The 25,714-nt window shown below is 34.1% G+C and overlaps 1 protein-coding gene across 17 annotated transcripts in view; it reads right to left on the bottom strand.

Annotated features, from left to right (window-relative positions):
• Positions 1-25,714, bottom strand: part of FAM135A (family with sequence similarity 135 member A) — a 132,944-nt gene that overhangs the window by 92,751 nt on the left and 14,479 nt on the right. For 14 of the 17 annotated variants that reach the window (XM_072832436.1, XM_072832435.1, XM_072832432.1 and 11 more), the window contains 2 exons: positions 24,991-25,106; positions 18,437-18,516 (listed from right to left, as the gene is read on the bottom strand). In XM_072832436.1, the coding sequence (XP_072688537.1) occupies positions 18,437-18,516; positions 24,991-25,067 (157 nt within the window). In that variant the 5' untranslated portion in view covers positions 25,068-25,106. The remainder of the gene's footprint in view (positions 1-18,436; positions 18,517-24,990; positions 25,107-25,714) is intronic. The other 3 variants (XM_072832443.1, XM_072832438.1, XM_072832439.1) reach the window with 1 other exon arrangement.

Below are 25,714 nucleotides of genomic sequence, written 5' to 3' on the forward strand. Positions count from 1 at the left end.
CCTTCTTTCAAATCCTTTCCTCCTTACCCATCTTAAATTCCATACTCCATCATTATCACTCATTCTTGCATATATCCCAATTTGCTTTGTCCTATCTAGGCAGATAGGACAGATACAATACCAACATTTACAAATATAACCTCCTGCCCTTGTACCTACTACATAACTTGTACTCACAAGCTGAGTATAGCTGGGGAAAAATACACAACTCTTCTGAATGACTATGCTTTAATTCAAGATCACTAGTCTTGAATAGACCTTCAGTGCTGCTTAGTAATCATACTATATTTTCCAAATTCATTCTCTCTCCACATTCCTAGATTACTATTTTGTAAATTATTTTCTGTCCTTCAGTTTCAACTGAGAATCTTGGTTCTTATTTCATGAGAAAATAATCAGAGAAGTTCTCTAAGCTCCATTACTACATCGACTTGCAGATGTGCCTGGACAAATTCCCTTTTTCTCTTCTCCTTTTCCTGGCAAAATTCCTCAAAAGGGTCTTTGGTATTCAACATCTCTAACTCTTCCCTCTCGTTCTCGCTTTCGCCCATTTTGTGATAGCTAGTCTTCAAGATGGTTCCCAGGGAGTTTCACCTGTTAGTATCAATCCTTGTACAATTCCTCCAACAAAGTCCCAGGGTTGATCTGTGTGAATACAGCAGAAGTAATAGACCTCTTGAGAGACCATGAGACAGAGGCAAGTAGCTAAACAACTTCTGGATTCCAGACCCAAAGAAACTATGACATAATGTTGTTTGTTTTAAATTAACTTTGGGGGCAAATTCTTACACAACAATGAGTAATTCACTTGGTAAGTAGATTCTGGCCCATGTAACTGCTCTTATCAAGATCTCTAATGTCTTCTCCTTTGCTAAATACAACAGTAATTCTCAGACCTCATCTTACTTGGCTTATAATCAGCATCAGAAAGTTAAACATACTCTCACCCTTGAAACACTTCTTTAATTTGACTACCCAGACATCACACTTTTCTGTTTTTGCTCCTATCTCATGGGCTATCCCTTTTTAATAATTTCTTAGTCAACTTCATTGTCTCTACCAATAAATTATATCCAATATTTATTGAGAGCACTAGAAACGCTCCAATAGGAAAGGAATCCTGCTGTTAGAAATGCCCTAAAAGGGATTCTAACACAGGAATAAGAAACTATACTAAATAAATTATTCTAAATTGCTTTGAAATGACAATAACTAATCTTCTGTGAAAATCACCTATATCCTCAATATCGATACTTAAAAGCTTTTGAAAAGATGAACCAGTGACTTTGTAATTTTATTCTCAACTCAGGAGCAATGGGCAAAAAATCCGCCAAGTTCTTCCCATTCATTTACTCATTCAATCAACAATATCTTTAAATACTGACTGATTACCAAGTATATGCCATAACAGTCATTTTCTAGGTCCTAGGGGCATACAACAAAATAGAGATTAAAATCTCTGACCTAATGGAGCTTATACCCTAATGGGAGGGAGAATAAAGAATAAAAATATTAAGTAAATGATACACTATGTTTAATAAGTAATAGATAATAAGTTCTTTGAAGGAAAAAGAAAAGAAGGTTAAGAAAGGTAGCAATTTTAAAAAGAAAGTCAGGCAATGCTTAATTGAGAAGATGACCTATTAGCAAAGAGCAGAACAGATTCATATATCCCTTTCTCTTACTATATGCCACTAGCTTGCTGCCCCTTATTCACCTTCATAGAAGCGTAAAGGCTTATTCCCTGAAGGAGATAAAACAGAGGCCTTCTGAAGTGAAAGTCACCTGGCAAAACTGAGAGCATGGGTATATGAACATAGGCCATCCTGACTACTGAATGCAGAGATACACAGAACTTCTCCTCTACTGTGTTCCCAGAAGCTAGCAGTTAGATTCTTACTCTTCAGGAAGGAAATAGACAAAGGTCCTCTCTGGCATTTCAAGAAGTGTAAGGAATCTAAGATTTTATGCTACTTGCAAGCTAACACACTAGTCTGCCACAGTTTCATGAGTGCTGAGAGAAGACATGAGATTCCTGGGTCAGAGACAAAGGATTTTATTACTTATAGCATAGCAAGCAGCACGAGCTGCATGATCACATCAGTTCCCGTTGTCCTTATTCCCCCAAGATCTAGGAGGGTGATAGAGGCAGGTCCAAGTGGATGCTATGCATACAGTGGGTTTTAGGTCAGAACTGAGGAACTCTAAGCTTAGGAAACCTTAATCTTTTTTTTTTTTTTTTTAAGATTTATTCATTTATTTATGATAGACAGAGAGAGAGGCAGAGACACAGGAGGAGGGAGAAGCAGGCTCCATGCTGGGAGCCCGACGTGGGACTCAATCCCGGGACTCCAGGATCGCGCCCTGGGCCAAAGGCAGGCGCTAAACCGCTGAGCCACCCAGGGGTCCCCAGGAAACCTTAATCTTTTATAAAGGGCTATAAAAAAAAAAAACCTGTCTAATCTTTGAACTAGAGGGAGACATTATCTTTATTATACTGTACAGTAAACAAATCTTCCTTCTGCTCCAGACAAGGAAATTATCTAAATCTTCCAAAGCTCTTCACTTATACAAACATCTTAAAAAGTTAGTCTGGAACAGAAGTCTTTCAGTGTCTCTGTTCACAACATATACAGAAACATGAGAAACATGAAGAATTATTTTCAACAATATATAGAATAATACTCAGATTCTTCACGTTTTTAATGTGCAGAATCTGAGAACCCAACAGATCTATATAATACTTAATACCTAATTATATAGATCTATTACAATAGATAATATCTATAGACAACTGATTTCAAAGATTCCTTAGCAAATGGCTCACAATATCACCCTATGCAAAGGTCAAAGAGACAAGTCTCAAGTATGTACTCAGAACTTCCAATTAAGTTTCCTTTTAGTCATGTATATACAACTGAGGACTATCAGACACTGGAAGAAAGCTTGCAAGTTAGAGACCAAAACAAAAAAGAAAATTAAAAAACTTGTAGAAAAAAAGACTATCAATATTGTTCTTAGAGAAAAGGTATTGCATTTCATGAAACAAGAAAATGTTGCTATGATAGAGGAATACTCCAAAAACACAGGAACATTTGGATTTTAAAAGAAAAGAAGGGATTAGAGTTAAGGAGGAAAACAAAAAGGAAAGAGAGGAGGAAGAAAAGAGGAAAAGTCAGATAAGGGAGAGAAAAACAACAAAAGTAAAAACTCAAAAAGGGATTAAAGTTGAAGAAATAAGTGTAATAGAAAGTACAAACGAAAGACAAAAATGGAAAAAAGGAGAGAAAAAAAAAACTAAAAAGTAAGAGAACCAGTGATGATGATCCAGTATCGGACTGACAGAAGTTCCAGATAGAAAAAAACAGGGAAGCAGGAGAAAATCATTAACAAAATAAGAAAACTTCCCAGAACTGAAGCACATGTTTCCAGATTAAAAGGTCCCAACAGGTACTCAGAGATCCAAGGTACATTATCATGTGTCATAAGAACACTAGAAACAAAGAGAAGGTGCTACAAGATTCCTGAAAAGGGAAAAGGGTCACATAAAGAATCAATCAGATGCCTTTGGAATTCTCAATAGCAATATTACAAACCAAAAGACAATGGAACAATATTTTCAAAATTCTGAAGAAAAGAGTTCTACCCTGGAATTCTATACTTAGCTAAACTTTAAAACAAGAGAAGAATAAAGACATTTTTAGACATGGAAGGCTTCAGAAAATTCCTATGCCACTTTTCTCAACAAGATATAGAAAACAGGCTCCAACAAAACAAGAGTAAACCAAGAAAGAAAAACAGGTGTTAGTAGACATCTACTGTGGAAGAGGCAAAGGGAATCCCTAGGAAGATGGTAAAGGAAGATTCCAGATAATCTTCTGCCTTATAGAACATGACTAATAAATATTGGATTAGTTTGCCACAGCAAATAGATATGTTGAGGTCCATCATCTGAAAGATCCTAACTGCCATGGTACCATTTTATCGTAAGAAGAGATTAAACAGTTGGCTTGATTTGCCTATGGGTGCAATTGGTGAAGTTTCTGCCCTATTGATTAGATTAAAAGAGGGCAGTCTTTTTACTGAACAGTTTTCTGTTTGACCTGCTCCTGAGAGTTGAAGGTAGAAAAGTTAAATGTTAAGTTTAGATGCAAAGAAGCCTACTCCATGTGTTGGATATCTAATACTTCATCACATTACAACCTTACCAGAAGTCCTAAATGCAGTGAACTCTAAGTTTCACACAATTCACTCCTTGTCTTGCCCACAAACTTCCCCAAAGAGAAATCTTAAACTTTAACTATACAGAAACATACTGTAACCCAAAAACTCTATGCAGCTTTTCTTCTGGGATCCTTCTTTTCATAGTAGTGATACTGCAGCTCCCTTATACAACTAGGTTTGTGCTTACTACTCAGTTTTTCCAAACTCAACCAGATATATACTTAGGTAAGATTCATAGATGATAAAACTATACAGAAAGCAAAAGAATGATTAACACAAAAATCAGGAGGGATATACAGGAGGCTTTCACAGTACTAATAACGTTCTGTTTCTTAAAGGAAGGTTTGAGTATTTGGGTATTCATTTTATCATTTAATAAAATAATATCTTATATGATCTTCAAAAAATGGGTGACAGAGTTCACAAAAATTTTTTTAAATATTTATTGTACACTCTGTGCCATGCACTGTCCTAAGCTAGGTAGACCTAACCAAAGAAAACAAAAAAACCTGCTTTCCCTGCCCTCATCTAATTCTGTAAATTACATCTATCCTGAGCATGACAGAGGATAGAGTGCTTAGTCTGTGAATTCAGAAAAGGCTTTGTTAAAAATAAGGCATTTGAGTTGAAATCATAAAAAAAAGTCAGATTAAGATGGAAAGGAAGACAATCTGAAAAGGAAGAAAAAGAAACTTCTTGAAGGCAGGGTCCATGTCTCACATATGTCTTACTTCATATGGTATTATGTATAGGGTAAGCCCATGTACACCACTGGTGGCAATGTAAAATGGTGTTGCCACTATGGAAAACGGTATGGAGGTTCCTCAAAAAAGTAAACATAAAACTATCATATGATCTAGCAATTACACTCCTGGGTATTTACCTAAAAGAACTGAAAACAGGACCTCGAAGACATATTTGCACTTCCATGTTCAATGCCACATTATTCACAATGGCCAAGTGGTGGAAATAACCTAAATGTCATCAGTAGATGAAAGGGTAAAGACAATGAGAATAGAATATTTTCAACCTTAAAAAAAAGGAAGAAAATCCTATACTACAACATATGGATGAACTGTGAGAACTCCTGTTAAGAGAAATAGGCCAAACGCTACATGATTCTACTTAATGAGCTATCTAATATAGTCACACTTCTCAAATAAAGTAGAATGGTTTTACTAGGGTCTGGGAGGAGGGAGAAAATGAGGAACTGCTATTCAACCATACAAAATTTCAGTCACGCAAGGTTAAAAAGTTCTAGAGATCTGCTGACAAAAATATGCATATAGTTAGCAATACTGTAACTATATACATAAAAATTTGTTGAGGGTAGATTTCATGTTATTTGCTTTTTACCAAACACACATAAAAAATAGTAAGTGCTTTACTCTCAAGTGTTACATATTAACACCCCATGCTAATTTCTTTAGAGAAAAGTCCTGAGGTTTTTGTCCTAAGGTAAATACTAATCTTCCTGACATTCTACCATTGGCCTTGAGGTGCCCAACTATTACAGTTGATCTGATTACAGACTTTTAATTAATCTCTGTTTTCCAGCCCACTCTTACTTCCCTTCATCTGCTATAATTCCTGAAATCCTTGGGGGAAGGTATCCCAAAAGGCAGTTCAGCTCTCACTTCTGTTTTCTGTCCTGCAGAAATTTATTGAAATATTTTGCTATTTCTTCTTGGATTTTATACTATTATCAAAGGGTCTTAGAAAGACCCAGACATATGTGTACAGTCTGTTTATTGTCTTGAATCTGAAACCCTCTCTGCTTTTTCATATTTACTAGAATGATAACCTCCCTCCATGAGGTTGGGAACTACATATATCTTTTAAATTGTTTTAATATAGGAGTGAACACTATGTCTTACACATAATGGGCTCTCAGCAAGTGTTTATGAAATACTTGAACTTTCACCTAACTTCTTAATTTAGTACCCTACTTGTTGAAAGAAATCTATTTTCAGCTTGCCTATCAGTTATCTGCTAACCCAAACATCAGATTTACACTTTTAAAGACCTGTGATAGAGACCTACACTTACATTAAGTCATGATAATTTAATTTTATATTTTATTCCTATCACCATCTTTCGCATTTCCATTTCCATTGGTTAAACAGTGGGCATTGATATGTTATTTATTTTGTGAACAAGTGAGCATTCATTCAACCATAACTTATTAAGCTTCTAAAATATTGAGAACTAAGAGATATGAACATAAAGGAGAACCCTACCCTTGTTCTGAGTTCCCAATCTAGTTTGAATAGAAAAATTCAAGCAAAAAATTGCACTACAATGTGATAATCTCTTAACTCCCTATTTTGGAGACCAAAGCAAATGCCAGTGTAATTATCACTATCTGTTAAGCCAGGTAAAAAGACAAATAATGGCAGTGACAGAAAGAAATTATTGCATGTAGGGAAAGCAAAATGGAGGCTTACAATGCCAAATGGACTCAAATTTTATAAGTTATGCAAAGCTTTTTGAAGGCTCTAATTCTATGGTGAGTTTTCCCTTCATGATTATTGAGATTATTCAGTTACTGTTAACAGCAATGGATTAGTGACATGAAATGAATTGTCTCTAGCTGTGTATTTCTTTAAATTTTTCTCATTTTACAAAAGCATTCTTCTTTAATGATTCTTGATGTTTGATTGTATTATAGCAAAATAAATAAAAAAATTATAACATGCTAAGAAGTAAAAGATGTTTATAGAAAATGCTATGAAACACAGCAAAGGAAACGTTTGGGAGTTATCTATGGCTTCACAAAGGAGATGAGGTGGGGAAAATATGCACAAAATTTGAGGTAAGTTAGAATCCATCAAATTTGAGAAAATGGAAGTGGTTCCATAAGGAGAATCCACAAGAAGATGGTGGGAAATAACGTTAGACATGTAGGATAGGGTCAAATCATGAAAAATCTAAACAATTCAGCAAAACTTAAAATATTTCAATGGGTTTCAAAAGAAGACCTTGAAAAGATGGTGGTTGGGAAAAACTTAAGGAGACAACTAGTAGGGGAGAAACAGATGACTCTTCGACCATCACGTCTATATTTGAAGCTTCATTTCAAGTGGCCAATTAACCACTACATCAAGGCAAAGTAACAAGGGGACAACCCCTCTTTACTTTGATAGCTATCTTTTATTTCCAGCCTTCCTTTTCTCTTGATATTAACTTGTTCTTAACTGCTATCACCTTTATAAAAAACACTGGGTAGTGGTAGGCAAGGAATACATATACACACAAAGAATTTTATCAGAATGGATGGTCTTAGAAAAACTCTGGCCAAATACAAATAACTGGAAATTACTTTTTTTTAATTCCTTTTTTTTTTTTTAACCAGGGTTGATTTCTTATTAATCCAAATGCTTATCTAGCTGTGAAACTTCTATCAAAGTGGAGAATACATATGTGTATATATACATTTTTAGCAATAAGACTTTCCCCATACATTATTGAGGTTTTATGCAATTTTCCCTTCTTTCTTCTTATAAATAGCAGTCTTGTAGATGAACTACATAGAAAGTTTTCAAAAAAGGATATCAAAATGGCCAATAGGCATATGAAAAGATGCTCATTTCATCAGGGAAATGCTAATCAACAATACAACAAGATATCACCTTACATGTATTGGAATGCTTATTATCTAGAAAACAAGAGACAAGAGGTGCTAATGAGGATGTGGGTGGGGGGAATACTATATGCTACTGGTGGGAATGTACATTGGTCTGACCACTATGGAAAACAATATGGAGGCTCCTTAAAAAGTTAAAAATAAATCTGCCATACAATCCAGCAATTCCACTTCTGGGTATATACCTAAAAGAAATGAAAACAAGATTTCAAAGATATAAATGCACTCCTATGTTTCCTGCAGCATTATTCACAATAGCCAATATATATAAACAATGAATGAATGGATAAAAAAGATGTGAGCACATCTTTTTTATCCATTCATTCATTGTTTATTATTATATATATGTATAGAGATATACATATATATACACACAGTGGAATAATATTTAGGTATTAGAAAGTAGACTATCTTGCCATTTACAACAATATGAATGGACCTTGAGCACATTATGTTAAGTGACATAGGTCAGAAAAATAAAAAATAATGTATATCACTTATTTGTAGAATCTAAAAACGTCAAACTTGTCAAAAACAAAGAGTAAAATGGTGGTTAGCAGGGGATGAGGAAGTGGGGAGATAAGACTGATGTTGTTTAAGAATACAAACCTGCAAATAGTAGTAAATAAGCCATAGAAATCTACTGCACAGTATAATGAATAGAGGCAACAATATTGTTCTACAATTATGTAATGTCAATAAATATTGCTACAACATCACATTATAATAAATGTTTCAAAGTAACACATAGTATACCTCAAATTTATACATATTAAATTTATTCACTAAAAAAAAAGAAAAACAAAAATGCAGCAGTTTTATTTTACTACTACTACTAACTATCATCCATAGAGGACTTACTATGTGCAGGGGCACTGTGTTTATACTGTTACTAATCCCTTAGGCAATCTTATAGGGCAGGGACTAATATATCTATTTTAGAGACACCAAAGCTCTGATAATTTAAATAATTTACCCAGAAGCAAATGCCATTACTCTTTGCCCCAAAGTCTGTGCTTGGTCTTCTACGTCACATTGATAAAGAAGTTTTTTGTTTGTTTTGTTTTTAAAGATTTTATTTATTTATTTTTATTAGTGAGAGACACAGAGAGAGAGTGGCAGAGACATAGGGCAGAGGGAGAAGCAGGCTCCATCCAGGGAGCCTGATGTGGGACTCGATTCCGGGTCTCCAGGATCAGGCCCTGGGCTGAAGGCGGTGCTAAACCGCTGAGCCACCCGGGCTGCCCTGATAAAGGAGTTTAAACATAGGTACGCAGTTCATTCTTAGACTTATCACAGAACCCTTACACTAGTAAGAAGTAGCTGTCTTATTGGGGAAGAAGACCCAAAGGAGGTATATAAAGGTTAAACCATATCACTCAGCTATCCTATGTATAAGGCTAACTCTTGAGAACTGAGAAGGAAAAGGCAATAAATGGTTGCCAGGCAACTCCATGACTGTCTTTCTTTAGATCAAGTTGGTTCTGAGACTCTAGAGTCGATCTTATTTCAGTATTTTTACCATCTGGGGCAATTTAGGATAGAAATAGAGGGCATGAAAAAGGAAATCAATATTTACTGAGTATTATACCAGGTCTCTTTATCTCATTTGCTCACTTAATATTCACAAATACACTGTAAGAAAGGGGTTATTTCCATTCACTGATTAGGTTAGGCCAGGAGAGAGTGAAAAATTTGCTTAAGACTAAATAGCTAGTAAGTGGCAGAACAAGACTTGCTAGTGCATAGCTGAACAAATACGAACACTGCAATTCAAACACTATCTACAGATTAAGTTAGTTTTATAAGCATAGAAATACAAGCATAAATACTTAGATTTCCTTGATAAGTTATAAATGTAGGGGTCTTTTGTGAGGTTTCTTCTTCCTTTGGACTTCCCTTCTTGCCCTTGGTCATTCTAGTTCATTCTTCTTATCCCAGAAATAGCTTTATTAAAATTTTTTTTAATTTACTTGTTAACAGGAGACGTTTTCCTATGTACGTACTATGCTTCACAATTATATAAATCACAGGAAAACATCAAAATAACTTTTTCATCACTTTCAGCTCTTTACATTAAATGGTTCACAAACAGTATAGTAAATGAGACAAAATGTGACTGTTTCTCATTCTTTCTTATATTTCTAGAAGTTAAATAATATTTTACATGTATGCAGCCCTCTACAGTTTGCTGAGAACTTTCACCTATTTAACAAACAACAACCTTATAAAGCAGGTAATACACTTCCCAGATGAGAAACTGAAGCTCACAGAGGTGAAGTGAGTTTTCCAAGGTAACAGAAAAAAGGAAGCTGGTATCCTGATTCCAAGTCACTACTTTGTTAACTACAACAGAGCTGCATATTTGAATATAAAAGCTTCTGAAATACCTAAGATATACCTTTAGCTATCTCTATACCACGAGTGACTCAATCAATACCAAAATGATAAATAGATTTGTCCTGTCTTGCCAGAAACTTAATTAAGATCTTCCTTCTTTATGCTGGATAGTCATTTTACCTTTTTAAACACGTTCTCTCTCGTGTTACTATAAAAATGAAAATGCCGTTTACTTGTTTTCTAATTTGGAATCAATCCAGAGACAGAACACATTAAGATTTAACTACAGTTACAAAACAGAATATGAATGTTAGCAACGTTGATAATATAAAACAAAGGACATACTTAATAGGTTGAAAGGGAGAGGAACAGAGCAAATTTGAAAAAAGAGGCAAGACTGCTTATATCCTTATATTACACAATAGTGTTTGTCATGTTTGTTGAAATAGGAAGTGGAGTTTTAAACAATTCATTATTTAATAGTAATTTCAAAGTCAAAGAAAGATATGGGAATAATGATATCTCTTAAAAAGTAGGGGGGAAGGAGGGAAGAAAATAGTTTAAAATTCAGTTGTCATTCATCATACCAGGAAGCTAAAATGTCTATACAGAGGAAGCCATTAAAATTAGAGGAATAGTTAAAGGTGGATGCATCGGGCACAGCCTGGGTGGCTCAGCGCTCAGGCAGTTTAGCACTGCCTTCAGCCCAGGGCGTGATCCTGGAGTCCTGGGATTGAGTCCATGAGTCCCACGTCAGGCTTCCTGCATGGAGCCTGCTTCTCCTTCTGCCTGTGTCTCTGCCTCTCTCTCTCTCTCTCTCTCTCTCTGTGCCTCTCATGAATAAATAAAATCTTTTAAAAAAAGTGGCTGCATCTAGAGAATTAACTGTTTTCATTACAAATCTTTCTGGACTAAGAGAGTTTTTAACTATTTGTATTATTTGCATAAAATTATTTTTTTTTCCAGAAAAAAGGGATGGGTGGAAAATAAAAAGCAAATGAAACAATATATGTTTCTTTTAAAAAATACTAGCATTATTATAAATGGGGAATTGTTATTTGAATTTTTTATCAAAATTGTACATAGTGCTCTAACATTTCAAACTGAGGCCAGTTTCCTAGAACAGGCAATGACTTTGTTGTAGAAGTCTGTGAAAATTTTCTTATTAATCAATTTTCAACAGCTCTATAAATACTCATTGTCTCTTATGACTGATGCTATTGTAGATGACAGCTATTTCCTGACTCAAACCTCTCACTGTCAGCACAATTTCATGCTGGAAATAATTTAAATGTGTTGCAATAAGCTGTATAATACCATCTAATTCCTACTGCATCTAACCTGCCTTTCTGCAACTCACAGACAAAATTATTTCTTTCTTCTTCTAAAAGTTTTCCAGAAATATACACAAAGTGTAGGAATTGCAGTAAAATACAGTGCTGGAAAGAAAAGGTCTTGAAGTGACAGTACAAATCAAACAGAAAAATAGGGCATGTAATAAAAAGTATAGAGAAAATCCAAGCCCTTAGAAGAAAAAGCAAATTTTTAAGGAACAGAGGTAAAAAGAGAATTAACACACAGGATAAAGAAAAATTACTTCTACATGGATATATTTATGTTATCAAGGATGAGTCTAGAAATTAATGATATGTATTAAAATAAAGTCAGCCAAATTCATAGGAGTAATTTCTGGAAGCAGAATATTTTGGGAAAGATAACTTTTCCTAACAAATTTATTAATATTAAAAAGACACACACTCTTGGAACTCTTAAATACTATCTTAAAATAAAACAAAACTTGAAGGAAGATGGACATAAAAAGAAAACCAAATCAGTATCTCCAAAACTGGAAAAAATTTGTTGCCTTCTTTGCATGTATGAGCTTGCTCTCTTTCTCCCTCTCTCTCTCTTTCTTTTCCAGACTGCTGATGAGGAAAAGCTCATCTGGGCATGAGAAACTATTTTGGATCCACCATACCTGTGAGCCTTAATATGTCACCAATTCCATCAACCAATGTTCTTTATAGTTTCCACATGAACTTAAACACTCAACATGACAGGCTATTTTGGGGCACACTGGCAGGTAATAGAACTAAATTACCAGATTTACATTATCATCGAGGTGTTCAGAGGATGAAACAAGAACCTGTGGAAAACTACACACATATAAAAGATAATCATGCTGAGAATGCTACTGGGATGAGGAAAGTAGCACATCTCATAATTTGTGAAGGGTCATTTGTAAAAATCTATAGATATCATTGTGTACCATAAATAAGAAAAATAAGATATTCTGAATCAAAGAAAAACAAAATAAATACAGCATTAGGATAAAAAAAGATCTTGAGAAATTATATTAGGTATTACATTTTAGACATGACAAATTTTGAAAGAAATTATTTTTCTTCTGCTGTTCAAAATCCAGTTCTCATGTTTTCCATTTTGGTTGTTAAAATTTAATGAAAAAGTATGCAGCCTCTTAAACACTTTCTTGTATAATACTGTAAAAATATACATATAATTGTTTTTGCATATAAACCAAAATCATGTATTATGGAATTCTATTGCTTTGCAAACCCAGGCTTCTCTTTTAAAGACTGGTGTCTGCTATAAACTATTTTTAAAAGATATTTCCTTTCCACACACTCGTAAATGATCAGATAATGGACATTTCAGAGTCAATAATACAAAATTAGTAGTATTAGAAGCTGAAATAGCAACAATGACTAAATCTGGGGTTACAACTAATTAAAACCAAACAAAAATCTCTGTCCAGGAAAAAGCACTTAAAAAGAAAGTACTCTATTTGGGTCTTTCTTTTCTTTCTCTTTCTTTCTTTTTCTTTCTTCCTTTTTCTCTTTCTTTTCTTTTTCTTTCTTTCTTTCTTTCTTTCTTTCTTTCTTTCTTTCTTTCTTTCTTCTTTCTTCTTTCTTTCTTTCTTTCTTTCTTTTCCTTCCTTCCTTCCTTCCTTCCTTCCTTCCTTCCTTCCTTCCTTCCTTCCTTTCTTTCTTTTTAAAGATTTTATTCATCCATTCATGAAAGACACACAGAGAGAGAGAGAGAGAGAGAGAGAGAGAGAGAGAGGCAGAGACAGGCTGAGGGAGAAGCAGGCTCCATGCAGGGAGCCTGATGTGGGACTCGATGCCAAGTCTCCAGGATCATGCCCCAGGCCGAAGGCAGGCTCTAAACTGCTGAGCTGCCGGGGATATCCTCTATTTGGGTATTTCTGAAATACCATTTGTCATAATGTTAAGAAAAATTACTCTGAAAATGACATTAATTACATGTAATATTTCTGCTATACAAATACCCTAGAAAGACCTCTCACCCCTGAATGTGCCAGAAGAATAATAAACTAATCCCAAAGTTAGCAGAAGGAAGGGAACAACAAAGATCAGAGTGGAATTAAATGAAATAGAGACTAAAAAAGACAATAGAAAACATCAATGAAACCAACAGTTGGTTTTTTGAAAAGATAAACAAAATCAACAAACCTCTAAGCTATGAAAAAAACATAATTCAAATAATTATAAATGAAAGCCACTAACAACTAATACCACGAAAATACAAGAATAAGGGACAACAATGAACAATCAATGAAAACAAATTAGATAAACTAGAAGAAACAGATAAACTTTTAGAAACATACATCTTACCAAGACTGAATCATGAAGAAACAAAATCTGAACAGACCAATATGAGACTGAATCAATAATAAAAAATCTCCCAACATATAGAAGCCAGGATCAGATGATTTAACTGGTGAATCCTACCAAACACTTAGAGATGAATGAATACTAATCCTTCTCAAATTTTTCCAAAAAAATTGATCAGGAAGGAACACTTTCAAGCTCATTTTAAAAGGCCAGCATTACCCTGATATGGAAGCCAGACAAGTGCATTACAAGAAAAGAAGATAAGAAGATTACTGGCCAATATCCCTGATGAACACCAATGCAAAAACAAAATACTAACATACCAATTCCAAGAGTTTTTTAAAAGGATCATATACTATGGTCAAGAGATTTATCCCTGGGATGCAAGGATGCTTTGCAATATGCAAATAAACATGATATACCATATTAACAGAATGAAGGATAAAAGTCAAATATGATCATTTCAGTAGATGTAGGATTCAACATACTTTCATGATAAAGACTTCAATAAAGTAGGTATAGAAGAAATGTACCTCAATGTAATAAAGGCCAAATAGGACAAGCCCACAGCAAGCTAACATCATACCCAACTGTGAAAAGTTAAAATCTTTCCTCTAAAGTTAGAAACAAGGGTACCCACTCTCATCACTTCTATTCAACATAGCACTGGAAATCCAAGCAACAGCAATTGGGCAATAAAAAGAAATTATACACACATTCAAATAGGAAAGGAAGAAGTAAAATTATCTGTATGCAGATGACATGATCTAAAGATTCCACCAAAAGGTTGTCAGAACTAATCAACAAATTCAGCAAAGTTGTAGGACACAAAATCAACATACAAAAATCAGTTGTTTGTCTATATATGAACAATGAGCTACTTAAAAGAGAAATCAAGAAAGCAATCCCACCACTGTGTTGTTTATCTGAAATTAATATAGCATTATATGTCAACTATACTTCAATAAAAAATAAAAGGAAGTTGCTCTGTGCATGTTTATTTCATAAATGTAAAATCACTCAATTATTTAAAAAGAGGAGAAATTCCATTTACAATAGCACTGAAAATAATAAAATACTTAGGAATAAATTTAACCAAGGTGATAAAAACATATACACTAAAAGCTATGATACTGATGAAAGAAACAGAAGAAGGCACAAATAAAAGGAGAGATATCCTGTGTTCTTAGATTGGAAGAATAATATTGTTAAAATGTCCACACTATCCCACATGATCTACAGATTCAAAACAATCTTTATCACAATTTCAATGGCATTTTTCACAGAAATAGAAAAAAATATCCTAAATTCATATGAAACCACAAAAGACTCTAAATAGCTACAGCAATCTTAAAAAATGAACAAAGCTAGAGCCATCACACTTCCTGATTTCAAGGCTATAATATTACTATTAAAAGGCTACAGTAATTGGGGCATCTGGGTGGCTCAGTGGTTGAGCATCTGCCTTTGGCTCAGGTTGTGGTCCCGGGGTCCTGGGATCGAGTCCCCACATTGGGCTCCCGCAGGGGGCCTGGTTCTCCCTCTGCCTATGTCTCTGCCTCTCTCTGTGTGCCTCTCATGAATAAATAAATAAAATCTTAAAAAAAAAAAAGGCTACAGTAATCAAAACAGTATGATAATTAATAACATAAAAACAGGGATACAGACCATTGGAAGAGAATAGAGCCTAGAAATAAACCTATACATGCATGGTCAACTAATCTTTGACAAAGTACCAAGAACCTATCATGGAGAAAGGAAGTCTCTTAAAGGTGCTGAGAAAATTGGATATCCACAGGCAAAAGAATGAAACTACACCCCTATCTTACATCACTCACAGAAATTAACTCAAATTCAATGAAAGACTTAAATTTAAGACCTAAACCATAAAACTCCTATAAGAAAACATAAGAGAAAAGGTCTTGGACATTGGTTTTGGAGATTATTCTTTGGATTTGATCCCAAAAGCAAACGCAAAAATAAAGAAGTGAGATTACATCAAACTATTAAGCTTCTGCAGAGCAAAGGAAACCATCAACAAAATTAAAAGACAACCTATAAAATGTAAAAAAATATTTGAAATCTAAGGAGATGAATATCCAAAAAAAAAAAAAAAAGAACTCATATAGTTCAATAGCAGAAAAATAATCTGATTAAAAACTGGGCAGAAGATCTGAGTAGACATTTTTTTAAAGAAGACACAGATGACTGATAGGTACGATAAAAAGGTGCTCAACATCACTCATCACCAGGGAAAATGTAAATCAAAACCACACAGATGGAGCGCCTGGGCGGCTCAGTTAGTTAAGCATCTGGCTCTTGATTTTGGCTCAGGTCATGATCTTAGGGTCCTGGAGATTGAGCCCAGAGTCCTGATCCAAGCTCAGCAGGGAGTCTGCTTGAGATCCTCTCCCTCTCTTTCCCTTCCCTCCCTCAGCTCGTTTGTGCATGTGCTCTCTAATAAATAAATAAATACATCTTTTTTTTTTTTTTAAAGCAACACAAAGAGATATTAGCTCACACCTGTTAGAACTCCTATATCAAAATGTCAAAATAAACAAGTGCTGGTGAAGGCATGGAGAAAGGAGAAATCTTGTGCACTGTTGGTGGGAGTGAAAGTTGGTGCAGCTGCTATGGAAAATTGTGTGGAGGTTTCTAAAAAAATTAAAATTACAACTATCATAATGATCCAGCAATCCCACTCATGGGTATATGTTTGAAAGAAATGAAATGAATATCTTGAAAAGAAATCTGCACTACCATATTTACTGCAGCATTAGTCACAATATCCAAGGTAAGGAAATAGCCTAAGTATCTATCAACAGATGAGTGGATTAAGAAAATGTGGTATAACACACACACATACAAAGGAGCCACAGCCAGAGGGAGAGGTATCTCATTTAGCTATAAAGATAGAAATCTTGCCATTTGCAACAGTATGGATGAACCCGGAGGGCATTTGCTAAGTGAGATAACTGTCAGACAGAGAAAGACAAATACTGCATGGAATCACTTACATGTGGAAACCAAACCAACCAAACCAAACCAAACCAAACCAAACCAAACAGTTGATTTCATAGAAACAGACAGCAGAACTATGCTTGCCAGGGGGTAGGAGGTGAGAGAAATAGGAAGATATGGGTTGATTAACTTTGTTATGAGTAAGCTCTATCTAATGTGCACAGCATGGTGACTACATTTAATAATAAAGTACTGTATACTTAAATTTAAGAGTGGATCTTAAGCATTTTCACCACACATACACATAAGAGTGCACTATGTGAGGTGATGGATGTGCTAATTATATTGCTTGTGGTAATTATTTCATAATGTATATATAACAAATCACATTGTACACTTTAAATATATGAAATTCTATTTGTCAATTATTTCTCAATAAAGCTTAAAAAATAAATGGGAGTCAGAGAAAAAGATCATTCTATTTTTTTCAACTGGCAACTTTAGAAAATACAATAGGCAAGACATTTAGTCTACCACATTAAGGAAGGACCAAATCTATCTTGTAATAGTAATTAATTATTTTAACCTCTGTATTTCATAGAAAGTGGACTTATAACAGTTCAAATGACAATAAATATACACTTTAATATGTATGCCAGGCCAAGAAAAAATATTGTTTTTTTTAAAAGAATGTACATATTTTTTGGTCATAAGCAATAAGTCTCCCTGAGCATTTTGAGAGTCTTCAGGAAGACAGAATAAACTCTCCATTGTGTACCATTCATTAAATCTATTATTACCTCGCATTTTAGTACCCACAGGATACTAAAAAGATAATCCCAAACACTTCAAATTTCCAGAATATTTTCTTAAATTGTAAAATAGGCTGAATTATGCTCAGCATGGCTTTAGTGTGAGGTGTATTTTATTATTTATGATGTTTTCAAGACTCATTATTCATATTTGACATATATGATAACTTTCTAGAATATTTCATTAACCATTGCATTTCCTAACTTCATAGAATGAAACAGAGTATACTATATCAGGAATGCTGAAAATATGTCCATTGATCATATCAGGACCACTGGTTTTGGCTCAAACATTTTAATACAGAATATAAGTAAATAACCAAGCTGCTATAATGTATCTATCTTAAACCATATACATTACTTTCTGCATTTTGTTTTTTAACTAGAGTAGTTAACCCAGACCAAAAATGTGGTTAAAAAAATATTCTCAAAGGCATACTTTAAAACTTTATAATAAAACACCTTTGTACTCATTTATCAAATTATATGTCCACATTCATTGTGTATTTTTAATAATTATATCTTACATGACATAACTGACACCACCCCTACTTATATTTGTTTTTGTGGAAATTTCACATACATTCTTTCATATGCTCATCATAAGAAATAATAGAGAAAGACAAAGAACCTATAATCAAGTCTATTTTATTGAGGCCTCAAATATATTTATTATAATGATACTCTTTGGTATCCTGTATTTGTAATTAAAAAAATAAAAATAATTAAAAGTTATTATTGCCATTATAATGTTGCTTCAAACTTTTCTTAAAAGTTAAAAATATTCCTTGGCTTACCTGTTGCATGTAACAAACTAGCTTCTACTCTGTGGGGAACTCTTGGTGGAATTTTCATAGATGCACGTATCTGGTAAAAACTAAAGGAAAATAGACCCAAAAAATCATTTCAAACTATATTTTAAAATATACAATGCCCCAATTTCTATATATCTGTATGTATTAAGTTATAAATTTGGTCTGCTTGTATCAATCTCCCATAATATTTATTTATTTTATTATTTATTTTTAAAAGATTTATTTATTTTAAAGATTTTTATTTATTTTATTATTTGGCAGGGGAGGGGGGGAGAGTAGAGGGAGAACAACAAGCCAATTCCGTGCTGAGCACAGAGCCAAGGCAGGGCTCGATCCCATGACCCTGAGAGATCATGACCTGTGCCAAAATCCAGAGTCAGCCGTTTAAACAAATGAGACAACCTGGCACCCTTCCCATAATATTTATTATTGGTGAAAAGAAATATATCAGATCCACAGATCAAATATCAGCAGCATGCAAGAAAACCCAAACAGAAATGGGCATGTATAAAGATGAATGAGAGAAACAAAAGAAATGTAGAAGTTTTTTTTTTTTTTTTAAGATTTTACTTATTTGATAGAGACAGAGTGCATGAGAGAGAGCGTACAAGCAAAGGGGAGGGGCAGAAGAAGAAGTCAACTCCCTCCCCAGCGGGGAACCAGACATGGGACTGGATACCAGGACCCAGGGATCATGACCTGAGCCAAAGGCAGACACTTAACAGACTGAGCCACCCTGGTGTCCAATATTTCTTACTTTAAATGAGAGAATGTCATAGCAACAAAAGGAGTTAGTAAGGCACCTTAGATTTTTCACTGTTTAATTTGGTTACTCATTTTTTTCTTTTAAAAAATAATAAAGAGGGATGCCTGGGTAGCTCAGTGGTTGAGCGGCTGCCTTGGGCTCAGGGTATGATCCTGGGTCCAGGGATCGAGTTCTGCACCAGGCTCCCTGTGAGGAGGCTGCTTCTCCATCTATGTCTCTGCCTCTCTCTCTGTCTCTCATGAATAAATAAAATCTTAAAAGTAAATAAAAATAATAAAAAATAAAAATTAATAAAGGTAAATTATTCTTAAGCATAATTTTGAGAAAATATAGATTATAATGGTTTTTGAAAATTGGTTTAATACAATAAATTACAAAATAAAGACATGCATTTGGTTTAAAGAATTCAGCGTATTTTCAAGGTCAGAGCTATTTGTTTATGTACTTTATTTATTCTATAGGATTTTATAATTTTTATATCTATATATAAAAATCAACCAGTCATTAGAATAACAGTTTATGTAGAATAAAAAATTTGCAGTGAACATTATGTTTGTGTTTTATCATCATTATACTGCAAATGTGTACATGTAATGGAGGATATACACATTTATACACATATATATACACATGACACACAAATAGGATTACTAAAAGCTAAATCAAGATTACAAATTGGGATGAGTTTAGATGTACACAAGGGAACAGAATATTTTGTTTATTTTTATTAATAATTTCCTAATAGTTTAAATTATTAAACTTGTAAATAATACAAAGATTAAAATATATAAATATATTTCTACTATTATTCATAGCAAGGTATAGCATTGGAGAGAGTGTATGGTCAGGCCACAAAGCCAGAATTAAAGAAGAGTGAATGAAAAGCTAGCCAATTAAATCTAGAACCTTGAGAGTCACAATTTGGCCTTAAAGAAACAAGGCAAAACTCCATAAATAAAGATAGATAATTAGTTGAGATTAAGATGAGGTCAGATTGAAAACATGAGATGACTAAAACCAAAAATCGAAGTGGAATCACAGGAGCCCTAGAACCAGAGGAGAACAAAAGAACAAAGATTTCTAGGAACTAATCAACTCCTCATGCTGAGAATTTTAACTAAACATTAAGTAAAATAAAAGAAAACATAGGTAGTAAGCTCCTTGACATAGGTCTTAGTGATGATTTTTTGACTCTGACACCAAAAGCAAAGGCAACAAAAAGCAAAAATAAACTGGAACTACATCAGACTAAAAAGCTTCTACACAGCAAAGGAAACCATCAACAAAATGAAAAGGAAACTTACTAAATGAGAAAATATTTGAAAGTCATGTATCTGATAAGGGGCTAATATCTAAAATTATTATAAAGAACTCATACAACTCAATAGAAAAAAAACCACCCGACCTCCAAAATAAGAAAAGAAAAAACCCCAACCAAACAGTCTTATTTAAAAATGGGCAAAAGAGGGGCACCTGAGTGGCTCAGTTGGTTAAGCATCTGCCTTCAGCTCAGGTCATGATTCTGGGGTCCTAGGACCAAGTCCCACATCAGGATCCCTGATTAGCGGGGAGTCTGTTTTTCTCTCTCCCTCTGCCCTTGCTCCCTGATCATTTGCTCTCTTTCTCTGCTCTCTCTCGAATAAAGAAAAATCCTTTTTAAAAATGCACAAAAGATCTAACTAGACATTGTTCCAAAGAAGCTATATAGGTATATGAAAAAATGCTCAACATCACTATCAGGGAAATGCAAATTAAAACCACAATGAAATGTCACCTCACACCTGTTAAAATGACTACTATCAAAACGTCAAAAGATAAGTGCTGAAGATGTGGAGAAAAGGGAACTCTTGTGCACTGTTAGTGAGAGTGTAAATTGGTGTAGCCACTATGGAAAACTATGGAGGTTCCCGGAAAAATTAAAAATAGAACTACTTCTACCTGAAGAACACAAAAACACTACTTCAAAAAGGTATATGCACCCCTATGTTCATTTTAGCATTATTTACAATAGCTAAGATATGGAAACCATCTAAGTGTCCATTAATCAATGAATGAATAAGATGTGATATATATACAATGGACACTACTCAATCATAAAAAAAAAAAAAAGAGTAATATCTTGCCATTTGTGACATAGATGGACCTTGAAGGTACTATGCTGACTGGAATAAGTCAGAGAAAGACAAAATACTGCATGATTTTACTTACATGTGGAATCTAAAAAACAAAACAAACAAAACAAAACCTAGACTCAGAGAATCAGAGAACAGATTGATGGCTGCTGGAGGGGAGCAAAATGGGTATAGGGTATCAAGAAGTACAAACTTCCAGTTAAAAAATAAATAAGTCATAGGGATGTAACATACAACATGGGGAATAAAGTCAATAATCTGGTATTAACTTTGTATGGTGACACATAGTAAATATAAATAGACTTATTGTGGTGATCATTTTGTAATGTAGACCTATGTCAAATCACTATGTTGTACACCTGAAACTAGTACAATATTGTATGTCAATTATACCTCAATTAAAGACAAGTCAAGCAATGTATCTAAAATCAATGATCCTCTAACCATTAGATTTTTGAAAGATCAGAAACATAATAATATTCTTCAAAGGTCTTCAATGGATGGGGAAACCAGATTGTAGAATATGAGGAAACTAATGAAAATAGCAATTACACATGCTATGTTTATGATGATTGACAAAAAAAAAAAAAAGGAATAATAATTCACTTAATCTTTATCTCCAGTTCCAAACCTTCAATTAATTATGAACTATCTCCACTTGGATATCTCACCTCAAACTCAATATATCAAAATGAACAAATCTTCAACCTCCTTATTGATTTCAACATTACTAATACTGTACAAGTCAATAGGATTTAAAACTTCAGCATTATCTTTTAAATTTCTTATTAAAAATACCCAATTTGCAAAAAGTAGAGCAATGAACCCATATGCCCACTACTCATTTTCAACAATTAGAAACTTTTGCTGTATTTGATTCATCTGTACTTTTTCTTTGCTGAGCAACTTCAAAGTAGTATCTTACATATCACATATATTCTATACACGTATTTTTAATGCTTTTTCAGTCTCATCCTCCATATGGAATCAGTCATTAAATCTTACTATACTTACCCTGAAATGCCTCATAAAAATTAATAACAAAAAAAAATGTTAGAATAGAATGATTTTTAAAATGTCTCTGATTTTTTCATCCGTCCTGGTGTCCACACATTTTGCAGTTTGACTTCCAATAGGAAGTAGAGTTTAGTTCCCTACCCTTAAATCTGCACTGGCCTTACAACTTGTTTTGGGCAATGCAATGTGGCATAGATGACAATGTGCTAGTTTCAAGCCTAGGTCTTAAAAGGTCTTCTTGAATAGTTTCTTTCTCTTTGGATGCTACCTCCTCCGTGAGAAAAAGCTAGGATGAGATATCATAAAACAAAATGGAGTCCACCCAGATAAGGCCATTTTCTGTATCAGCCAGCACCCAGCCAACCTGCCAGTTGGGTGTGAATTCATAGGTGAGTCCAACAAAATCAGCCAATCCAGCCCAGAAGAACAGACCATTCAGCTGATCCACAGACTTGTGAGCAAAAATGAATGTTTATTGTTGTGATACCACTGAAGCTTTGTGTTTGTCATTAGCTATACTACTGTGGCAATACATTACTAATACAGAAATCAGTAACTTAGAAGAAGTAGTGTGCACCGTAACAAAAACTTAAAATATGTGGCACTGACTTTGGGACCAAAACAATGGTAAAGGTAGAAGCAAGAAAAATGAGTAAATTATAGAAATTTAAAAAATGATAACCCATGTTACACAGTGATGAAACTTTTTTTTTTAAGATTTTATTTATTTATTCATGAGAGACAGAGACAGAGGCAGAGACACAGGCAGAAGCAGAGGGAGAAGCAGGCTCCATACAGGGAGCCCAACGTGGGACTCGATCCCAGGTCCCCAGGATCATGCCCTGGGCTGAAGGCAGATGCCCAACTGCTGAGCCATCCAGGTGTCCCAGTGATGAAACTTTTGATAAAAACACTGTCAGCAGTAACTTAGTAGTTGTAAGACAATGTATCTAAGAAACTTTGGGACTTAAGCAAGCTAATTTCCAGGGAGAATGCTAAAAATGTCAACTGGTTACTCCTTGCTAAGTATAATAAGGTTTTCCAAGAAAGAGATAAGCTAAAGAAAGAACTGGTCATTTTACAAACAGAATGTAGAGGGAATATAGCTGCACCAGGAGTTGCTAGATTAGAAAAAAAAAACTTTTTCAGCTTCAGTCTCCTTAAAAATTTTCAAAATAAAATGTGCCATGGACAAAGATCATATTAAAGGAGTAGGTATAAATCCCTTTCTTTAGAGCTCTAAAGAAATTAAAGCAATGTTTAAGTAGACATTCTCAGTTTGACAAAAGGTTTTCAGGAAGTTGAGGGGCATGATCCCACAGAATTCTGATCCCCAAATAGTAGTGGCTACATCTAGAGAATAGTCATGCCTCAAAAGACAATTGTGGGTCTGGGCTTCAGAGCTTGGAATGAACTCTATCAGACATACCGAAACCTCATAAAATTTTTAAAAGTAAGTTTTACTGCCTTAAGAACTGTCAGGCTAGACTCCTGGGCTGGCCTTATAACTTGCTTAACCAACAGAATGGAGTGGAAAAAAAAATAAAAGTGCTAATTCAAGGGGCCCTGCATCCTCTGCTCTCTTTCTTTGACTCCTGTCTCTGTCATGAAAACAAGCCCAGCCTGTCCTACTGAGGAGTGAGAAACTATGAGGTGAAGCAGAGCACAGCTGTTATTATTTTTTTCAACAAGATGGCAAAACCAAGACAAACCAAAAATAAAACAAAACAAGAAAAACCTCAATAGAAAATCTCTCTCACCCTACTTCTGATAAAGCTTCATTAGTACCACTCTTAGTACAGAACTTCAGAGTTACAGGCATCTCTAAATTGTCCCCTATGCTTCTGTTTCTTCTGCACAACCATCAATCTAATATATCACAATCTTCCTGTTAGTAAGTGCTTACTGTAATAATAGTGATAATTTCATTATTGCTTGGAAACCACTGATGGCTCTCCAAATCCCTGCTGTTTCTTCAGACATAAGGAGCCTTTCATAAACATAACCTCTCCTTTCTTTACTATCTTTCCTTCTGCAATTCTCCTAAAGAATATCCAATTTCCTAAAAATTCTTTAAAATAGCATGTTCATTCCTATTTCCAAGACCTGATTCATGTTGCTCTCTCCTCCCAAAACAGTTTTTCATTTTATCCTTTGCCTATACAAGTCTTAACCATATTTTGTCCCTATTTCTCCAAAATGCCTTTCCTAACATAGTAACCCAGAAAAATGTCTTTGTTTTGATTCCTAGAGTACTTTCTATATATACTTCTTGAAGATTTGTCATTTTGCATTCCCACTTAGCTGTTTTGTACATGTATTTTCCCCATACACTACTTTTTACAAGCAAAAATGAGATCTTAACATTTTCACAGAAGTCCTTTCAACACTCAGTACAAATTCATAAATGCACATTACATATATCCAGCATTATCACTAAATCCATGTGAATAATTCTCAAGCATCTACTTAAAACTAAATTTCTCTAAGAAAAGAATTACTTGAATATAGCTCACTGTTTTCCTGATATATGCTCGATTATAAGTATATATTAAATTTAAATGAAAATCTGTACATCTTTTCTTATGCAAAATATATAATCTTCATATTAAAATACATACCCTCTCTGAAATAAATCCACATTGTAGAACTTGTTTAGCTCCACAGAGAATTCTACCATTGCTTGAACTTCAGTCATTTTCAATTTATACTGAGAAGACAAATCTGGTAACAGCACCTTGTTAAAAGTAGGGGGAAAATCATGAGAAGCACAATGACAAAAATGCCAATTTACAAAAATACTAATATTTAAACATGTTTCAGAGTATGATAGGCAGAAAATAAAAATGAAACAAATTAGTCCATATATCTAACACAGTCTATCCCAACTAAACAGCATCAGAATCAACTAAATATACTTACAAATGATATACTTACTAAATAACAATAATCTTGTAATTTAAGATACGTTCCAATAGAATGCATTTTCTAAAAGAATTGGAAAGCATTCCAATAGTATGCTTTCCTTTGTGACATCTATATGATAAATAATAGAGCAAATTGCTAAAAGAAACCCTTGACTTTATCACAGATAAAACACTAAAGAAAAAAATTAAGTCACCTCATTATTCTCTTCTAGCTCTATATTGCACATCCAGTCTACTCCAAAGTCAAAAAGAGAATTAGCATCCTTTAATCCTCATTTAAATCCATGAAGGTTCATCCTCTTGGGCAAAGTTCTTAAATTACTATTTGTTCTTAAATTTAAAAAAAAATTTTTTTTTCCCCTCATTACAAAAGCCTAAAGTATTCATTGAAAGGAGTTTAAAAAAAATACAGACAAGC

This window comes from Canis lupus, chromosome 7 (genome assembly GCF_048164855.1).
Source record: "Canis lupus baileyi chromosome 7, mCanLup2.hap1, whole genome shotgun sequence".
Classification (NCBI taxonomy): Eukaryota; Metazoa; Chordata; class Mammalia; order Carnivora; family Canidae; genus Canis; species Canis lupus.